General features: G+C 33.9%; 1 protein-coding gene across 1 annotated transcript; it reads left to right on the plus strand.

Annotated features, from left to right (window-relative positions):
- The first annotated feature begins 549 nt into the window (after positions 1-549).
- nup107 (nucleoporin 107) lies at positions 550-18964 on the plus strand. Its single transcript, XM_056455552.1, has 26 exons — positions 550-637; positions 1609-1694; positions 1807-1899; positions 3025-3137; positions 3686-3815; positions 3897-4000; positions 4812-4939; positions 5558-5606; positions 6007-6078; positions 6160-6248; positions 6337-6529; positions 7698-7788; positions 8444-8523; positions 8914-8973; positions 9057-9202; positions 9278-9326; positions 10710-10779; positions 10857-10972; positions 11057-11246; positions 11333-11445; positions 13613-13715; positions 14269-14429; positions 15731-15856; positions 15940-16053; positions 17795-17962; positions 18768-18964. Exons 1-26 carry the CDS (start codon positions 630-632, stop codon positions 18873-18875), a joined length of 2760 nt encoding a protein of 919 aa, XP_056311527.1. The 5' UTR covers positions 550-629; the 3' UTR covers positions 18876-18964.
- Positions 18965-21421: the final 2457 nt, after the last annotated feature.

Genomic DNA, 21421 nt, shown 5'->3' on the forward strand with positions numbered 1-21421 from the left:
ATAAGATTAATCGTAGTTTTAGTATGTGGCTTAAATGTGACAGAAAACAAATCAAACCTACCGTAAGAAGTTTCCACTTGAGCAACGTTCACCCCGTTCATCTTTCTACGTATCGAATTATTATGAGCAGTAATAACCTGCCATTAATGTAGACGTTAATAACTACGTGACATTTGTACGGAAAATCCCTCAGACATCTCCGAATACCACTCATGAGACGTGACATTTCAATTTATTGTACAAATTAAAAAATAATCCCTTACACGTCGCGTGCTTCTAATAAAGCAATAGATACGTTTTGAATTGGCTTAGGATACAAATATGCTCCAAAAGACTGATATTATTACAGCATAATTAGGATTACATGTTATCCCAAAATTGCATACATTTAAAATGATTATAGAACAAATAAGATAGTTTGATTTGCGTGAAATTCTTTCTGTATCCAGTAGATGGCAGTGCCTGGCAGACTTTAGTGGTGCGGTATTCCTCGTTCAGCTACTCCATTAGAGGGCAGTGTGATTTACACAAAGACATGAACGGCACAGATGAAGAAATAACCTCACAAGTGAAGGCGCTCAAACCGTGTGCTAGCAGCCTAGGCTAGCAGATGCGAACTTATAGACAATATGGAATGGTAAATATTACATTTTATTATTGTTCTGGTTGTTTACGAATGGCGGTGGATTATTTTTGGTTGCTATACTGCCTTTCTGTCATACCCGGATATAGTTACTGTAAAGGGAACCGCTCCACATGTCAGTTGTATAGTTTGAATATGAAAACATGCAGAAAAGAGCATATTTTATTTTTTATCACTTATATTATCTTTTATTATTTTAAATGAATGAGAAGTTAATGTTATCATAGCCTAAATGCACCATTTTAGGTCACATAAGAGTAATAATTTGTTAGCGCTCTTTGTTCTGGCTGTTTTTTAAGATTAGATTAGAAACAACTTCATTGTAACCAGGAGTCCAATAGGAATATTTACAGATGGATGTACTATGAACATATATACAGATCTTATTAACTGTAATTAGAGATTTACAGTAGTTGAATATATGTACAGGTTTCTATTACTAATCAGAATGATGCAGATGTATATGAACATAATTACAAATGTATATGAGCAGTGGATATGCACAATATAATTGTTTGATAACCGATTATTTTTTTACGCTACTTTGAATATTCGGTCTGAATTAGCATAGGAGTATGACTTCAAAACAACACTGTGAGCAATGTTGTACTTTAATAGTCATTGGCTGCTAATATGATTTCCCTATTTAGAATTTGCAAATAATACTTTTCTGAAATTATATTATTAAGGAGAATGCCTAAATATAAAACAAATTTTTACCTCTATAAAGCCCAAAATTGCTAAAAAAAAAAAAAAAGTGTTTTTTGTTTTGTTATTTTTTTCTCATTTTTTTAAATAATGGGTGGTAAAAATACGTTAAGGCCGGGAAAGTTTTTCTTCCTGGCAAACACTGTTTATTTTTTTCTTCTGCAGCACTAAAGACACAATCTTTGTTCACCTAATTTGATGAGCATCATCATGATGTTATGATGTTTAGTATGTAAAATGTGTTTATTCTTGTGCAGGAATCAGACTTGGTTGAGTCCAGTGGTTCGGGACACTGAGGTGACCCGTGCAGCCCGCAGAAAGAGTTCACACAAAAAGGTTGCATGTATCCTTCAAAGTTTACAAATAACACTGTCTGTATCTCCTTAATCCTCATTTAAAAAATCTATTATAAGCATGTAGGAAGGATGTTATTTTCCCTTTACTCTTGAGTTCAGTCCCGTTGGCACAGGATGACACTCCTGGCACCAGCACGACCCCTGCTCGACCTCTACTGCGCCAAACACCTGGACCTCGTCTTAAACAGACATGTGAGTAAACACACACTGCACACATACACTATGAACTATGAAGACAGAATTATTAGCCCTCCTGTGATATTTGTATTGTTTTTCAAATATTTCGCAAATGATGTTTAATAACAAGAATATTTTGCACAGTATTTCCTTTAATTTTTTTATTCTGGAGAAAGCATTATTTCTTTTAATTTGGCTGAATATAAAACAAAACAAAACTGTAAAATCTGTTAAGGTCGATATTATTAGCCCTCCTTAAGATTTGTTTTCAGTTGGCTGGCTGCAGAATAAGCCACTGTTGTCTAAATGACTTTCTTAATTAACCAAAATTAAACTAATTAACCTATATTAAACCAACTACTAAGTTGCACTTTAAAATAGCTAGATAAATATAATGTACTGACATCATGGCAAAGACCAAAGAATTTAGTTATTAGAAATAAATTATAAATATGTTTTGTTTAAAAATGTGTTGGGAATAAAATCCACTTTCTTTTAAAGAGCACTTGAGAAATATTTGAGAAACAATTCAAGTTTCACAAAAGGGATAATAACTTTCAACTGCACTGTGCTCTTGGGGAAAAAAAGAGCCGTGAGCTTCAAATTGGAAGTAAATAAGATGTGATCTATAATCCAAAATGAATATTTTCTTTGTTTAACTGTCTGCATGCAGGGGACAGTCAAACTAATGTAATTTGATTCGGTCTAAAAACATTTTAATCTTATTTTTTAAATCAAATTACCTTATATTGAGTATATGCAGTACAGTATACACAGTACATCCAAATGTGAACCTGTCTTTTTAAAGGGTGTAATTTAAAAAAAACAGATGCAGACCATTTAAATAAAATAAATAGAAAATAAAAAAATTATATTCTCTAAAGTATTATAGTCAGCTGTATGAAAACTGTAATATTAGAAAGAGCCAAAAATGTTCATAAAAACTTTGTGTATGGGTATTTTTAGTTGTCTTTTAATTTTTTTTTTTATGCCATGAGTCACATTCATCTTTGAATCTAATCTAAAAGTTTAAAAAATATTTATTGTGGTTAAGTTGAATTTAAGTGCATTTACTCTTCAAATGTGTGAAGAGCATGCTATATTTATATGTTTGTTTGTTTTTAAACTATTATTTTACAGTCACCCCAAGAAGTGCCCTCAGGAATCCCGATGTGTCTGCCATCCTCGGGACCTCAGGAAGCAGAACCCCTCGCTTCGTAAACACACCTCGTACCAAAGGCGGTCTGAGCATGGTGAGTGAGCCCTGTTTGTATGAACATAACATCCTTTATCCCTCTGTACAGTCTATGTACAGATAAAGACAAAATGATTATCCCTCCTGTCAGATTTGTATTATTTTTTCAATTATTTCCCAAGTGATGTTTAATAGAGAAATTTTTCCAACACATTTTTTAAACGATAGTTTTAATAACAAATGTTTTATAACTAATTTATTTGATCTTTGCCGTGATGCCAATACATAATACTTGACTAGTTCCTTTGTGAGATACTAGTAATTAATTTCAGTCAGAGTCCAATGTCAAGGCAATAAAATTTAATAAAATCATTTTTAAGGTGGTTAATAATATTGACCTCAACAGATTTGATATAAATTTTTTTTCAATATGTTTTTTTCCAGTCAGACTAAAGGAAACAAGAAGAAATATCTAATAGAAAAAATCTCTATTAAACATCACTTGGGGAATATTTTGAAGAAAATTTAAAAAAAAAGCCTTTAACTGTAAATTTAATTTGTGTTAGTAACATTTTTGTCTGCTGCTGTTGTTTGTTTGCTCTCCAGAACTTGGATGACAGTGACTGGACGAACAGTCTTTACCCGTCTCCTCTATCAGGAATAGTGGACACCAGCTTTACTGACGATGTTAGCATGAGCGCTCTGATGCTAAAGGAAGATGATCCTGGGGAGGCTGGTAAATATACTCTTTATAAATCATAATCACAAATGAAGCGATCAATTGACAATTTACAGCTCTTCCCTTTTTTTCTCTCAGCTTCCCTCGGTTTGTTTCCTGAATTCCTGCAGTCTTATTTGCGCCATGCATCCACAGCTGTGTTTGATCTTTTGGAGGAATATGAAGCTCTCTGTCAGGATAAGGTACACTAGCAGTACATAATACTGAATTTATATATCTGTGTGTGTGTGTGTGTGTGCGTGCGTGCGTGCGTGCGTGCGTGCGTGCGTGCGTGTATGTATGAATTTAAATATATTAATATATTTGTGAGCATTTTGGCTGTATTAAATGCAAACAGCATACATTTAGTATTTTTATAGAAATTTTTGTATTATTATTATTATTATTATTAATGAATTTGTTTTTCTCTAGGTAAACAATTATATTACATTCAGGACCTTTAGGCCAAAATTTACATTTTTGCAATTCATTCAATTTTTATTTCTGTTTTATTATTTTTATTTCTGTTTTATTATTTTTATTTTATTTTGTTTTATTTTTTTTGTGCAGCGTCACATAAAAAAATGCATCAATTAATGTTGTTTCTGAACCTTGACTTATTCAAGACTGTAATAATCCTACTTATTAATGCTTTAATACATCTTCTCACCTTTAGTATATGTTTGTATTGAGAGGAGATTGTTTCTGTGTGTTTTCCAATAAAACACCTACAGTGACATGTAAACTAAATGTCATTTAAAGGACTTTAAACTAATGTAATTTAAACTAATACTTTTATTATGTTTTTTTTTTTCTCGGTTGACCTGTGTGTAACTTTTGAAATTGGCACACAATGCTTGAACAAGAATATTAACTTGTTTGACAAATGAATTTTGAAAAGTGTATGTAATGCATAAAATATTTTTATTGGGCAAAATAAAGCCTATAGTTGTTTGTGTTGCAGCAAGTGAAATAAAATCTCTGTCATTACTAATGCACTGTCCTGATTTGTAGGTCAGTGTGTTGCAGAAACTGGTTCTCCGTTCGGCCCCCGGTCAGCAGAAATCCTCCAAAACTGTCAGCATCACCTGGTTACTGCAGCAAGAGATGGTGACCTGGAGACTCATCACCTCTCTGTACAGGTACAACACACGCATACATTACACCACGCACACTACTGTTTTGATAAATGCATAAGAAATATTAAGTTCTTATTGAAGTTGTTATCATTATGCTATTTGTTTCTTACCTATATTTAGCTTGCCATAAAATAGCCATGAGTTGCTGATGTGGCAATAAATAAATAAACTTAAACCCAAGGATGCATAAAATTGATCAAAATTGACCGCATTTAAAATCTATTTCCATATCAAATGAATTTTTTTTGTTTTATTTACTTAGTTCATCTAAGTATACAAAAATGTATCACAGCTTCCACGCAAATTCTAAGCAGCACAATTGTTCTCAACATTGATCTTAATAAGAAATGATTCTTGAATACTAAATCAGCACATTAGAGGGACTTTTCAAAGATTATGTCACACTAAAGACTGAAGTAATGTCTGCTGCAGTAAATTTATCTTATCTGTTACTGTTCACTGCTGTTTTTGATCAAATAAATGCTGGTTAAAAAAAGATTGTCTTTAAATAAATAATTATAATCCTACCAACCCCAAACTTTAAAACAATAGTAGTTTTAAATATCTAAGTATTACTGTTACTTTCTTGCTCATGTATTGTTAATACTCTCTCAAACACAGAGACAGAGTCCAGACAGTTTTAGAAGAAGACATCATGATGGATATAACTGTAAGTGTATGCGTGTTTCTCTCTACTCGTCTGCTTGGGATAGAGCTGCATGATTCTATAAAACCAGAGAATCACATTTTATTTGTATTTTTTGTTTGTTCATTTAAATAAAGATACAATTTTTATTCTGAATAGACAACTTAATGCAATACCAGTTAATTTACTAGAGCTTCTTGTATAATTGTATTTGCTGCAATCTGTTTATTTTTTTTAAATATATAATATTCTCCAATTTAGGCTTCTTTTTTTAAGTTTGAATTAATTTTTCAAAAACTCACAGTCAATATAATACAGTGTCCATATCAGTTTCAATTAGACTGTTCTCCCCAGTGTGTTCCTGTTTTCACTCGTGGACCTCTGACTTTGATATGAACTGTGTCATGTTGTGTTTTCTCTGGAGATGCCTAGTGAGAGTGAGAAAGCAGTAATGGAGCAGTTCTTCCAAAAGGACAGTATGGTGCGACAGAGCCAGGTAAACACACATCCATTTTACACCAATATATTTCTACAGTAAAAAAAAAAAGCTCAAAATCTGACGTGTGTGTTTATTTAGCTGGTGGTGGATTGGTTGGAGAGTATAGCTAAAGATGATATAGGAGACTTCTCTGATAACATTGAATACTACGCTAAATCTGTGTACTGGTAAGTGATTTTATCACTCATTTATATGTTTGAGAATTGTCTCAGGATGTTTAAAGGAAATAGCTGATTAATTTGGTTGTTGGTGCAGGGAGAACACACTTCACACTCTGAAGCTGAGGAGGAATCAGTCTACTGGTGGTTTAAGCAGGCCGCTGGTCACTGAACTGGATCCCGATGCTCCCATCAGACAGAAGAGACCCCTGGCAGACCTGGACAGAGAGGATGACTCTCGCCTCCTCAAAAACCTCTTCAATCTCATACGAGCTGGCATGACTGATGAGGTGTGTGTTAGTTAAGATGCTTTATTCATTCCCTTAAAGGTATAGTTCACCCCAAAGTTTTATTTCCTCACTCGAATGGTTGTAAATTTTATGAATTTCTTTCTGCTGTTAAACACAAAACAAAATATTTTGAGGAATTCTTGGGAAAAAGCAGCTTTTGTACAAAAAATACCATGGAAGTCTCTGGTTGCTTTTTTTTCTTCTCTAACATTCTTCAGTATATCTTACTTTGTGTTCAACAGAAAAAAAAGATACTCAAACAGGGTTGGAGCAAATTAGTAAATGATGGTAGTACTTAGATTTTTGGGGTAACTATATCTTTAATGGGAAACTTTAATGGGTTTGCCACCGTTAAACATGAATAATGAGACTGTAAAAACAACACCACAGCCAATCCACGCAGAAATTACACAACTTTGTTATAAAATGTAATTGCAGGAATGATGAGAGACCTTGTGAATGAGTCTGTAAAACACAATCTCCTACTAAAAATACAATTTACAGGACGAGCTTCCCAACACAAAAATCATTTTCTCTTTCACCCTTGTTTTCTTTTCTAAAATAACCTCAACTGAATCAGGAGTAAAGCCAATAACTGAACCAGCTGTTTTTATAGTTTTAATCCTATATTTTTGGATAGTTATTAGGTATGGGCATTCTTGGGTATTTTGTAGTTGAGTATTGTATTATTTTATTATTCATAAATACTGTGATTTGGTCACAAATGTTAAGTTGCATTTCTGTTTACACAGTGTTTTTGTTATGGGTCCGTTCTGATACTAAACTAAGCTCTAATCCTATAATATGTTGATTATTTGTAATTATTACTCACTGTAAGTAATTATTCCATTAATTAATAATTGCCTCTAGCTTGTGATTCTGAGTTTTCTGCTTATTTTAATAAATGCTCTGAAGAAACGTAGATTTTCTTTTGAACAGTTTTAAAAACAAGGAAAAAGAAGTATCAGCCATTTAACCAGGTGGTGTTTTTATGGTGACAGTCATTCAGAAATGTATAGCATCTTGAGAAACCAATGAATTTTTAAGAGCTTTGAAAGGAAAGTCTAAAATTCTGCTTTTTTTTTCTTTTTAAACTACTTGAGTTGTTGATACTAAAAATGTAACTTTATACATTTGTCTCTCTCTCTCTGTGTGTGTGCGTGTGTAGGCTCAGAGGTTGTGTAAGCGCTGTGGTCAGGCCTGGCGTGCAGCCACTTTGGAAGGCTGGAAACTCTACCATGACCCCAACATCAATGGAGGTCAACACACACATACCTAATTACCAAAAGCAATGTTTAACTACATACATATTATATCTATTTAATAAACATTATCATTTTTATATTGGTTTTACCTCATATTCCAAAACCATAAGAATTAATTAATCTTCTAAACACAATGAAGATATTGCTAATTAAACCTGAGAGAGTTGTTTCTCCGTTAAAAGCTTATTCATTTAAAACTTAAGGCTATTTTATTTAACATCTGAGTCTTTATAGATGGCACATTCATAGATTACATCAAATAATCAAAATGCTAGTTCTGTCATTACTAAATGATGGACCAAGGAAATTTAGAACAGCATAACCGTGAATAAAAGATGATTATTTTAGCTGAACTAGCAATGAAATCACTAGCTATAAATATAACTACATTAATATACGTTTTAAATTCAGTAATCTTAGTAATCAGTAATTTTAAAGAAACATTGTAGTTATTTGAAATTATCATGGGTATAGCTATAGCATGCTTTATTATGCTTTTTTATTTTTTTAATATTGAATTTAAAAGTAGTTCAGACTCTTTAAAATGTTATTATTTTTCCTATTATTTATCCAGTGGTCATAATCAACTGAAAGTCAAGGACATTTACCTGTCAGATGCAGTGAACTGTCTGTGTGTGTGTGTGTTCAGGGGGTGGAGAGCTTCAGCCTGTGGAAGGAAATCCTCATCGCAGCGTCTGGAAGGTTTGCTGTTGGAGAATGGCAGAAGAGGTGAGGAAACTCTATAGATCTGACATCTACATGGGTGCACTAGACAGTTTGAGAAATTTGAGTTGAGGGGGAAAAAAAACTACTAAATGTAGTAAATTTGGTTTTAGGCTGGTCAAAATGAATGGTCATGTAAGATGTATGGTTATGGTTTCCTTAGTTTAAACAATATCCTGGAAAAGGCTGTTCAATTATATAATAGATAAATATATAATTATATATTTGAATAAAGTTTAAAACATCGCTCTGCTGCAAAGTTCCTAAATGGGTTTATAGCATCAGCGTATTACTTCAAAAAGGAAATATCACAATTTTCATTAAATGGTCTTTACATTATGTCTATGAATATTTCTGTCATTTCAATTAAGAGTCTATATTATGTTGCTGTTTCAGGAGCAGTTCAACAAGTATGAAAGGGCTATCTATGCTGCGCTGAGCGGAAACCTCAAACAGGTAAATAGTCATATTTTTAACTAATATTTAAACCATTTCCTCTTGTTTTAGTCATTATTTGATCACGTACTTGTGTCTTGCAGCTGTTGCCGGTGTGTGAGTCGTGGGAGGACACAGTATGGGCTTATTTCCGGGTGATGGTGGACACTCTGGTGGAGCAGGAGATCTGTTCCTCTGGTCTGGGCAGTGAAGAGCTGGAGGAGCTGCCCAGAGTCTTCCTGGAGACCAAGTAGGACTTTGCTAAATGCATTCTCTCTTTTTATATCCACTTCCACTAAATGATTGATTCTTTTTTGTTATTTAGTTGGACACTGGAGAAAGTCTTTGAAGAGATTCAAGCAACAGAGTCCAAGGTGAGAGTCCTTAGGCCTAATCCCAATTCTACCTCTTAGACCTTACCCTTACCCCTACCCTCGTTTTGCGCGTGCAGGCCAAGGGGGGGTGGTGTCCCAATTCTCTTTAGCTTGAAGGCTTGGGGGGAAGGGGTGAATAGCCCTTCGAACGAAGATTTCTCAGAATACACCAGCCACAGCGGCAGCATTGCTGAACCCGGAAGTAAGAAGATGCACAAATTAGTTTTTTTTTGTTGTCCTTATTAAGAATTTTACAACAAACAAACACGTTTTAATATATTCATAACCGCGTTCATGTTTTACCGTCATGCTTAAAAATTAAAAAAAAAAAACGCTGAATTTTGCGATCTATAAACCCTAATGATAACCCCTGTACAGCAGTCCCACAACATTCAACACTCGATGACACTCAAATACCCTGTCAGTTATGTCTAGAGAATGGGCTTTTTACAGTGTCTACTATAATGTTAATGTTGTTTTTGGTGTGTTTACATTGATGAATATGGCCACTGTGTAAATAGTACAGTTATGATCTTGTTGCCACATTAGATCGTTAGATCGTCATTAGATCGATAATATATGCCTTCAATGATTTCTTGAAGATAAATACCAAAAAATAGCACACCTGGAATAACTACAGCAGTCGTGATCATCTGATCTCACATGAAGCAAGAGATCGCGATGACTTGTGCAGGTGCTGTAATGAAGTCCCAATTTTGAAGCCCTTCCTCTTAACCCTCTGTTGTAAGGGGGAAGGTGTAGGGGTACAAAAATAGAATTGGGATTGCGCCTTAATGTGTAAAAATATAGCTATGTTTAGACAACAACAATGTAGCTTTTTCATGAAAAAATGTTCATGTCAACACAACAATGTTTTTATAAGATCTGTGTTTACAGCAATCCACAAAAACTTCAAAAAAGCACTGTATTACATGTGGCAGGCCAGTGTTTCACGCTGTCACCTTGATAGTGAACAGTATCTAAGCAAGTGATGATGTGCTGTCTGCACTTGTGTCTAACTTTTCATGTGTAAAAGATGTGTCTCAGCATTTGGTTCTAATGTAAAGTAAATCAACACTTTGCTGATGACGTTTTAGCAAACACTTGAGCACCAACAACACTACCACATACTTTGTCATTGTTGTGTATGTTTGTTTGTGCTGTCCTTAAATCTACACTCGCCTAAACATGATGTCATCATTTTCAAAAACTTTATTTTTTACACCGCCACAACAAAGAGGGTATTTTTCAGACCCCAAAACAACATTGTCATGTAAACAAACAGGGAAAATGTATAAAGTTTTTCATTTTTGATTGAAAATGTCATGTAAACAGGGAAGTTGGTGTTTATTTTCTGATCCTTCACAAATGTTTTGTTGACAGAGAGTTCTGGACGCAACCAAGGAGCACTACCATGTGATTCAGAAGTTTGTCATTCTTGGAGATCTTGATGGTACGCTTCAGAAAATTGTTATTTTGAGACTTTTTTTTATTTAAGAAAGAAATAACATCCTCTAAATTTATCTAAAGGTCTTCTTGAGGAGTTCAGTGATTGGTTGGGAAGAAATACACCTTTGCCAGCCCATCTCTTACGCTTCATGTCACATTTAGTGTTGTTTTATCGCAGTTTGGGCATGCAGCTCAAGGTATATACACACAGTTTTTTTTTTTAATTTTGTGTCTAATTGCTATGGAGAGAAAAATATTTACGTTTGTTTTAAACTCCTCAGGAGGAGGTGTGTGTAGACGTCCTGAAGGCCTACATCTCGCTGTTGGTGAAGGAGAAGCAGGTGGAGCTCATTGCGTTTTACGTCAGTCACCTTCCTGCAGATTTGGCTGTGGCACAATATGCTCAGTTCCTGGAGGAAGTCACTGAGACTGAGCAGCGCAAACACTGTCTGGAGCTCGCAACACAAGCAGGTGGGTTTATTTTGCACTAAAGACTTCCTGTGCATTACATACTCATTACACCGTTATAATTTCACCAAATGTTTTGTGGTATTTAGGTTTGGAAGTGGCAGCAATCACAAAAACAGTAGTGGAGACCATCAGAGAGAGAGACTCAGATGAGTTTGCCCACCATGACCTGACACCTGCACTGGACACGGCAACTACAGTGGTACTAATGAACACTTCATTTATGAAAACTAGCTTACCACAGGTTTGATGGAAAAATATTAGTTTACTTTTTTATTTCAATTTCCACATTAACTTGCACATTAACACATTAACTTATACAATTTTGGATTTTAAAAGGTATAATTGTATAAATTAAATAAGACATGTTTTATCTTGCTATGCAAATTTAAAAGAAAAAACTGTTACAAAACTACAATTTAAAAATGTAACATTAAACATTTTTACATCTCAGCAGTGGTAAAATATAAATATTTTTATATTTTCATCCTTCCACTCCTGCTTGAATAGCCTCTATTGGACTTATAACTGACTGCTGAAAGAATGTAACGTATTCAGAACTAGTGTTGCCAGATATAGCTGACTTTTTCCAGCCCAAAAGCCGTCCAAAACCAACCCAAATATATTGTAGATTTATTTGTTTAAAAACAATATTTAATAGTTTATAAATTCTTTGCATTCAATATCCTGTAAAATTAAAATAAATTATTTTAGATGTTAGTTTCAATGTGTTACTTTTAGGGGATCTTAATAAGCTAGTGTGCTCCAATGTTTCTCGTAAATCTGGTGAAAAGAATTCATTTGGCAACTCATGAAACAATGACTTGTTTGACACAACAGAAGCAGGACACAGGAGTTCCAGCTTTCACAGCAGCTCCATGGATCCTTGTATGGATTTAGGATTTGTTGTCTTTTGAACACATTAAGGTTCTGCTTGTCAATCAGCCAACGCTTCTTTGTTCATGCTGTCAATTGCGGAAAATGTATTGATAAAAGTTTTATGATAAGCCGCTGTGAGTTTAACTGCATGCGAAGGGGAGTCAGATTTTGATACAACTTTTCCTCACCTGCTTGTGGGTAGGCTAATGCAGTTTGCGCTACGCATTGGTCATTACTAACTGAATTGAGTAGGAGCACACAGTTATGTTTTGTTAAAAAAAATTGATATAAAAATTTGTTTCAAAACCGCCCAAATTTTGTCAACCCGCCCAAGCCATTTTTTACCCGCACAATCAAATTAAAAAACCTCCCAATCTGGCAACACTGAACTCTTACAACTAATAGCGCAGATATGTTAAAGCATTAAATGCTTGCATTTTATGTTAGTTGTTTATTCCTAAACAGTGTCCGGAGATTACAATAATGAAAAATTGTAATCCTTTTTTTCTGGGTTCATGCCTAGTATTTGAGAATGAACTTACAATGATTTATTAAAGAGCCCATATTATACATGAAATAGGGTCATATTTAGGTTGTAAGGGTCTCCAACAACAGTCTAATATGCATGCAAGGTCAAAAAACACTTTGATGGTCTTATAATCTGCATTTATTTTTACCTAATTATCCCAGCGACTCTCATATGAATCGTTCAGTGATTCATTTGTTCCCAAACCCCTCCTCAGCGCGAAGCTAATCTGCACTGATTGGACCGATGACAGCCTGCTGCGATTGGTCGATGACACTGATAGGCTTCAGGGCAAGACAGAGTGAAATGCCCAGCTGCTAATCAACAATATAAAAGTAGTCACAGTGCATACACGGTTCATAGTGGATTTTGGCTGCCAGTGGGTGAATGTAAATACAGACGATGGACTAGAAAATACTGACGACTAACTATTTTATTGTGCAAAAACTCCAAGAACTGGCGAGGAGATCTCCTAGCCCGTCACATTCTACTTGCTCTTTTCACACACACACACACACACACACACACCCACACACAGGGCCGGCGCGTCCAGAATAGAGACGGCGCGGCGGCGACACCTCCCTTACCACCCGCGTCCTCCGTTATATCCGCGATTATATTTTTCTGTTAGTGGGCGGGGCCACAGGTTTCAAACCTCCCGGGTTTGCGCGTGCAACTACTTGTGTTTCGTAGCCGCGTCATCACGAAACACCTAATGACTCGTTATCAAGACGACTCGTTTGAAGCACTATGAGTCGACTCTTTTATAGATGAATCAACAGTTTTAAACACTGTACACTTACAGATTTAAGCCTTAATACGGGCTCTTTAATGTTAATTAGGTAACAATAGCTTACAAAAAGCTAATAAATTCATTATGTATAGCTCATTTATAGTTAAGGTTAGCCATTGCATTAAGTGTTTAACTGTGTAATAAACTATTTAACATTTCCTTTCTGTACAGGAGGATCAGCAGAAGATTGATGTGATTGACTGGCTGGTGTTTGATCCTGCTCAACGAGCTGAAGTACTTAAACAGAGCAACGCCATCATGAGGAAGTTCTTAGGTGAGACTTTCACAGCCAAACTAATATATCAAAATCTATTTATGGTGTAATTGGTCATTTTATATTTCATCCATTGCTTTTTTCTTTAAAATACGTCACGCAGTCTCACACACAATTTCACTGAAGCACTGATTAGTTGTATAAGCTCGTTTGTAGGTATTGCAAAACAGGCAACTAGTAGCACTAAATAAATTAAACTTTCACAAACATTATATACATGCATTTTAGATCCTTTCACTCTGTAACAAATGCGTAATGATCCTTTTAAACAAAGTGTCTGCTTTTGCATTTACATGTCTCTACTTTTATCCAGAGTGATTTACAAATGAGAATAACAATTGAAGCCATTTGTAATCAGACCTGTTTGTAAGCGTAAGTCTGTTGTAATCATCAGATATAAACAAATTTAAAGGAAAACTGAAATTCAGAAATACAAATCTTCATTGATTAGCATGCATACATCACACATTGAATGTTTGTTTCTTTCTAACAGACAGTAGATAGATTAGATCAGTTCTTTGATTTGATTATTTTATACTCGTCTACAATACAGCATCTAAGAAGCATGACGCTGCTAAGATGGTCTTCGCCAAAGTGCCAGAAGACTCCATGCGTGAGATCTACCGGCAATGGGAGGAGCAAGGTATGGACACACCACTTCCTGCAGAGGAGGAGAATGCCATTCGTGAACATCTATGCATTCGTGCTTATCTGGTGAGTAGTGCTGTTTTTGTACAAAACTGAATTGACCTAAAGGAATTTTTCTGCTTTACCGTGCCTGCAGCAGATGCAATGATATTATGTAGCACCTAAAATTAGTTACCAGCTACGTAAATGGGTAACATCGCTGTGTAATATCATTGCGCCTGCATCAGCCGTGGTATGGCTGGAAAGTTTCTTGATTATTGCCCTAGAATGAGAGTATACTTCATAACCTTATCAACCTAAAACATAGCAATTTGTCATTTTCTGTCAAACTTTGTAGAGGATGCCAAGCTTGAAATGGGAAATTTATTGAAACTCTTTTATTTTAAATTTTGAGCACGATGCTAATGGTCTAATCTGATTCAATGATTTATGCTAAGCTAAGCTAAAGGGCTCCCGTCAGACACGGAGATTGAATGAATGGATTAGAAAATGTTAAAACTCAGCTGTTTGCCTCTATGGGGGTTTCAAAATGAGGCTATTTGCAAAAAAGTGGAGTGTTCCTTCAAGTGTCATTTAAATGTGCTGTGGAGGAATATATAAAAGATGTTAATATTTATATGGTGGATAACAACAATAATTTGCAAACAAGGGTTTACAGATCACAGTGCAAGCATGTTTCATTTGACAAAGGATCCAGGATCAACACTGTTCATGTACGAATTAATGAATTGACATTTTAACTAGTTTAGTATAAAGAGGCACTGATAGGTGAGAGCTAGCTAGTGTTACCGCTACATATCTATGTTCCCTGTATAATATAACTATAATTAATTATTGTTAAGGTGACATTAGCACTAAGGGTGTAATGGTTCACTAAATTGACAGTTCAATTTGATAGAACACGAAGTGGTGTCACAGTTTTTTCAGTACAGCAAATAGAAAGATATTTCCTTGATGTTGAATTGAATTGAATTGAATTGAATGTTTACTACTTTATTTACTAAAACTAACATAATAAACACGATCTTGTCTTTACTTGGTGTCATCTTAACAGCATTTAAATCAAAAACTGATACTTATAAAAATGGAAATGAATAAAATTTAATTATAAATTAATTTAATTGCCCATCCTTTTAAGATGCCAGAAATTATTGTTACATTAACGTTTAGCTGTACATTAACAGCTAACGTTTTAGCTTTTGGATCTTTCTGTGTTTTTCTAAACCTATTTCAGAGCCCAGTGCAACTGATAATCCACTGTTATTGGCTCATCTGTGGTTGAGGGGAGGGGATTGGCGATAGCTCAGTTGCCTGTCACTATAATGAATGCACTTTAAGTGAGATGATCTCTTTCTTTTTCCTCACAGGAAGCACACGAAGCGTTTAACGAGTGGTTCAAGCACATGAACTGTCCTCCGGTGAAGCCAACAGCTCCTGCTCAAGCCAAGTTCACAGAGAAAGTGGCCCATGAGATGAAAGAGGCTGAGTACAAGGTCAGGACGGTACATCCACACACCGCAGACTGAACACATCTGGCTTTGATCTGTAATAGTGTTTCTGTGTCACGTTCCTCCAGATAGAGCTGGAGACCTGGCAGGGGCGTCTAGGAGCTCTTACTGAAGATGTGAAGGAGAGGATATATAATGTGCTGCTGTTTGTAGACGGAGGCTGGATGGTGGATGTCAGAGAGGTGAGAAGATCCTACATGCCTTTTCAGCTCTAATTGTTCATTATGAGCTTAAATTTATTGAGTTATATTATATATAATCTAATAATTCTGTGAAAAGCTAAGCTCTTTTTGTCAAATTCAACAAAATCAAGAAAAGGGGATTTTCTAAATTCTCTTTTATTTCTAAAATAAAATACAGAGAAAATATTTCCAATGCTTTCACAGACTAAATACATTTTATTCTGTAAATATAAGGAACTTTTGATTTCTATGGATGCAACAACCTTTTTTTAACAGTCATATCTAGGCCTGTCACAATATCTATTTTTGTTGTACAATATATTGCACCAAAATATAATGCGATAAACAATATTATTGTCATTTTTTTGGACAATTTTATGCCACTCACTATATAATGCCAGAATGACAATATAATATCATCACAGTGCAAGTGCACTTTTCCAAAGAACATGAAATATTTTATTCTTAAGAATATTCAATTGAATTTAATTATAGTCATTTTAACAATTTAATGATTAGGCATTGGAATCAGAATGTGTAAACGTAACATCTTAAACAAATAAATAATAATGATAAATGTTAACAAAAATGTACAAAGAACTAAGAAAAAAAGTACCAGACCTATTTTCAGTTGTTAAACATGCACATGAAAATATATTATAGTGATTTATAGTTCATACTATAGTGCTTTTTTTAACCACCTCCAATAGAAATAGAGATGTTGCACAATCAGCTAAAATGTTGCTAGAATTGTTTTTTTTCTGTATAGGCGATATATATTGCATCACTAAATTGATTGCAGTCATGTCCATGTGTTGTGCGATAAGTTGATATATTGCTTATTATGACAGGTCTAGTCACATCACCTTTCTTTTTAATTATGTTTATTTGTTTGAGAATTGAAGGATAGTGATTGCAAAATTTTTACAAGCAGATGTTTGCCCAATCTGACATGAAATGCTTTTTTTAATATTATCCTATTATGTCAGTTTCAAACTGGTTGATATGGATGTTCTATAAGCTTAAAACTTTTTCAGTGAAAACATCTGAAAACTTTTCTTTGTACTTTTGTCAGTTAAAAAATATTATCACACTTTACAATAAACTTTCATTAGTTAGGTCAAGTCAAAGTCAGCTTTATTGTCAATTCAACCACTTGTACAGGACAAACGGAATTGAAATTGCGTTACTCTCAGACCCTAGGTACATAACAGATAAAATTAATACAAAAGTAGAATTTTAAACAAGAAATTACAATGAATACAATTACACATAATATAATATAAAATTATAAGGTAGATGTTGATGCATTTACTAAACTAATTGATTTACTAGTTGATGCATTTACTAAACTATTATTATAGAGCATTTATTAATCATAGTTCAACACTGTAAAGTATTAGTAAGTCTTAATTCGGGCTAGTTAACATTTAATGCACTGATGAACTAACAATGAACAACTTTATTTATTAACTGACATTAAAGATATGAATAAATACTGTAATGTATAGTTCATTATTCATGTTGGTAAATACATTAAATAACTTACTAGTTAAATTTTATTGTAAAGTGTTTAAGAAAATCAACAAATCAAAGATTTGTGATTTCATTCCACAAAGAGTCCCAACTTTGTCAGAATTGGGGTTCTACTGTATATTGAATTTGTACATAAACTGTCATGATTGTACTTTTATTTAGCAAATGCTGTTTTGAGTATAGTCTGGATTTCCTGTTTTTGCAGGATGCTGAGGAAGACTCAGAGCGCTCTCATCAGATGACCCTGCTGCGGCGTTTGTGTTTGCCCATGATGTCTTTTCTTCTGTTAACCGTACTGCAGCGCACTGAACGCCACCAGGAGAGTCTGCGTCTGGCTGACATCATCGCATCTGACCAACACAAGCTATATGAGGTTTGTGTGCCACACCACTGTCAATATATAGAGATCAGCAGGGCCACTGACTTCAGAATTTATCTGTCAAACATATTATTACTGGCCATTAAACTAACTGTGCATTCAATATTATTATTATTATTATTTTTTTTATTATTATTAATATTCTGAAAAAAATTTAATAGTAATGAAGTAAAATATATAATAAGGTAAAATATTCAAAAATATTTATAAAGTTTTATTAATATATTTTATAAAGTTTAACGATTAATCTTGAGTAATACGTGTACAAAATTCAAGATTTTATTTACAGAATATGTGCGTATACTGAGTTTTTATCTATAGCTGAATGCAAACATACTTGTATATACTTAAAGTAGTTTGATATGTTAATATTTAAATGTAACTAACAATTTTATATTAAAACATTTTCTATGCATCTATACTTAACACGTCTACACAGTACACAATTATGTAAATGCAAACTTTTATTTTGTATGCAATAAGTCACAATTAATTTTGTGTTTACAGACTTGGAAAGGTGTATGGCAATTATTGCTAATATTTATGCATTTACATAATTACAATACTTGTGATTTTAAAAGCATTCTAAACCTAGTTGTTTCCTTATTGTTAAAATTAATTTAAAAATGAAATAGTAACACTTTTATTTATGCTTGTCAACATCTAATTTTATCTGTGCAAATTACTTGCATTAATTTGGAGGTGGGTTTTGCTTGTCCGAGTACATTTTTGATGCTTATGGTAAATATACTACTACTTGTATTGTAGTTCCTTCATCTGAGCTCTCGTTGTTTGTTAGGTTTTCTCTAAAGATGAGCTGCAGAAATTTCTCCAGAAGATGAGGGAATCCTCTCTGCTTCTCCTGGATAAAGGACTGGATCCTCTCGGATATGAGATTCAGCCCTAGCCGGTTTCCTCATGCTTGTTTTCTCCTCACTCCTGACAAAAGAAGAGCTTTGTAATTTTGTATTTGAATAAAGATTGGTGTATTGTTTAGATTATGTACCTTTATATGAGTCACATAGTTGTTTGTTTGTTTTTCAAATTTTCCTCAAGACATTTCTTTTCTTTAGATAATGCTTTATGGCCACACATATAACATGTTTAAAATTGTCTTTTTATCCGGTTATCCTGTTAAAAGACGATAACAACCAAAAGGAAATAAGGAGTGAAAGGGATGATACGCCAACATGAATATCTCACTAATGTGAGCTGTCACAATCAATCTGACCGAGTCGCAACCCTATTTAAACGATTCCTTCAAATGAATCGATTAGAGGTGACTCATTGGCAAATGAGGCGGCGTTTGGTCTAATTACGAACAGCTGAGAGAATATACTAGAAGCGTGATGATTTTTCGAGTTCGTGAATTATCTATTCTTTAACAAAGTGATGTAAAGATAAACAATGACCATTTATTAATGTCGGAAAGTATCGTACCACCTTAAATTACATTACTGTCAAATTAAAATTGTCAAGTAAACGAGACCATCGTGATCTGTCATACTGGAAGGACCATACACCTACACATCGCCGTCTCTGTAAGTCATTTAAAGTTTAAAAGGGTTTCTGAAGCTTAATCATTCTTGACAGAATAATGTTTGATTCACGCGGATGTTGTAAACACTGAAATGTGTATGAACGTAGCGTACTGTATTACATACTGACAACGGTACAGTAGCTCTCACGCGTTTGTGTGTGGCCACTAAACCGCTTAGTATCTCCCTGATTTAGATTAAATTTATTCATCAACAATATTGCTTAATGACAAAAAGCAATACAAATATCAATCAGTTGTTTTGAACGAGACCAACCGCTACACTTAGCCTCAAAAAATGACCTCATGGGAAAAGTAATATGAAAACCATATTAGGCCTATACTAGTCTACTCTAAATTACAGTATTTATTACAGTTTATCAATAACTCCTATACTAGAGTACGTTAGCATCCGTTAACAACGAGTTGTGCATTTTATAATAGATAAACTACATGCACTTTCCTATGGTTCAACAAACTGCACTAAACAGGGTTGCATTTAGCAAAAAATTGGCTTAAAAATGTAATTTACATTTAATAAAAATAAAAACTGATGGTTTGGTTTTGTTCACATTTGACCAAAGGGTTAATACAACCCAGCATTTATTTATTTATTATTATTTTGAAAGTAAAGTATTTATTATTAGAAATTGCAATAGGATTTTATGTGTTTTATACAGATTCTGAGTGGTTTGATTACTTTTGTGTAAATACCATCACGCCTATATAATATAATTCTACATTTCCCAATTACATAGTCTCCCAAATTTGCTTGGTAACAGAATAAAGATGTAAAGAATGGTGGGTCATTTATGCAGAAGTATCTTTTCATTTATACTTAATTTTGGTACTGTTTAATTCACTCTGTACCATATTCTCCTAATTATTTTTTGTATAATATTAATTACAGTCAGTATTGATCTTTAAAACCGAGCCAGGAATGTAGTAGCTGTGTTGACTTTGACCTTTGTTAACTTCTTGACATCAAATTCTCTCTGGTTTGATCTGCTTCTTGAATCGTGACACAGTTTTATTGCAAACATTGATATATTGACCTTCAATTGATATATTGACATCAATAGTCTGGATTTTAACTATGATAACAACCTTTACTCATATCATTCTTTTGAATGACATGGTAACATGCAATGGATAAAGTACATCCCCAAGCTTTTTATTGAAGAATAAAGCCAGACAGGCTTATTGGCAGCCCAGTGCAAAGCCTATTACATGGCTACTTGCCACAAAGCATATATATATTTGACACAAAACGTTATGCCATAATAGTTTATTAGTACTTTAATTAAATGCAAAGCTGGCAATAATGAAAACAGCTCATGGTGTATACACTAACTTGTATATTATTCAGTCAGAAGATGGCGCCAAACATTCTAAAATACAAAGCTAACAAGTGAAACTGGCTGGATAAAGCATAAACTACTAATCTACGTTTTAATTATTCTTAAAATATATATATTGAGCATAGACAACAGCTTATATTATTGTACGCTGGTGTAAAACATTCTAACTGTACATTGTAAATTGCTTTTGAACAAAAATGTTTCAAGTTTGCGCAAATAGCCTTGTGGTTAAGTGTGCCAACATCTAGCATCAAGGTGACCCAAGTTTGATTTCTGGCCTTTCCAGAACATATATCAATATATAAATCAAGTGTGTGTTCACTTTAGTGGTTTGGTTCTCTTTGTTTGGCCAAAACATTGATACATATAGTAACCTTGTGTTAATAATAATAATAATGATCTTAATAATAATATTAATGTTTTATGTTAAACATTTTATGACTGAACAGTCTAAATCAGGGGTAGGGAACATATGGCTCGGGACAAATATTTGACCAAAAACTTGTGGCTCTGCAGCTGTCTCTAATAATATTTTAAAATTTAATAAATTATAAC

The sequence above is a fragment of the Danio aesculapii genome, chromosome 4, assembly GCF_903798145.1.
Source record: "Danio aesculapii chromosome 4, fDanAes4.1, whole genome shotgun sequence".
Classification (NCBI taxonomy): Eukaryota; Metazoa; Chordata; class Actinopteri; order Cypriniformes; family Danionidae; genus Danio; species Danio aesculapii.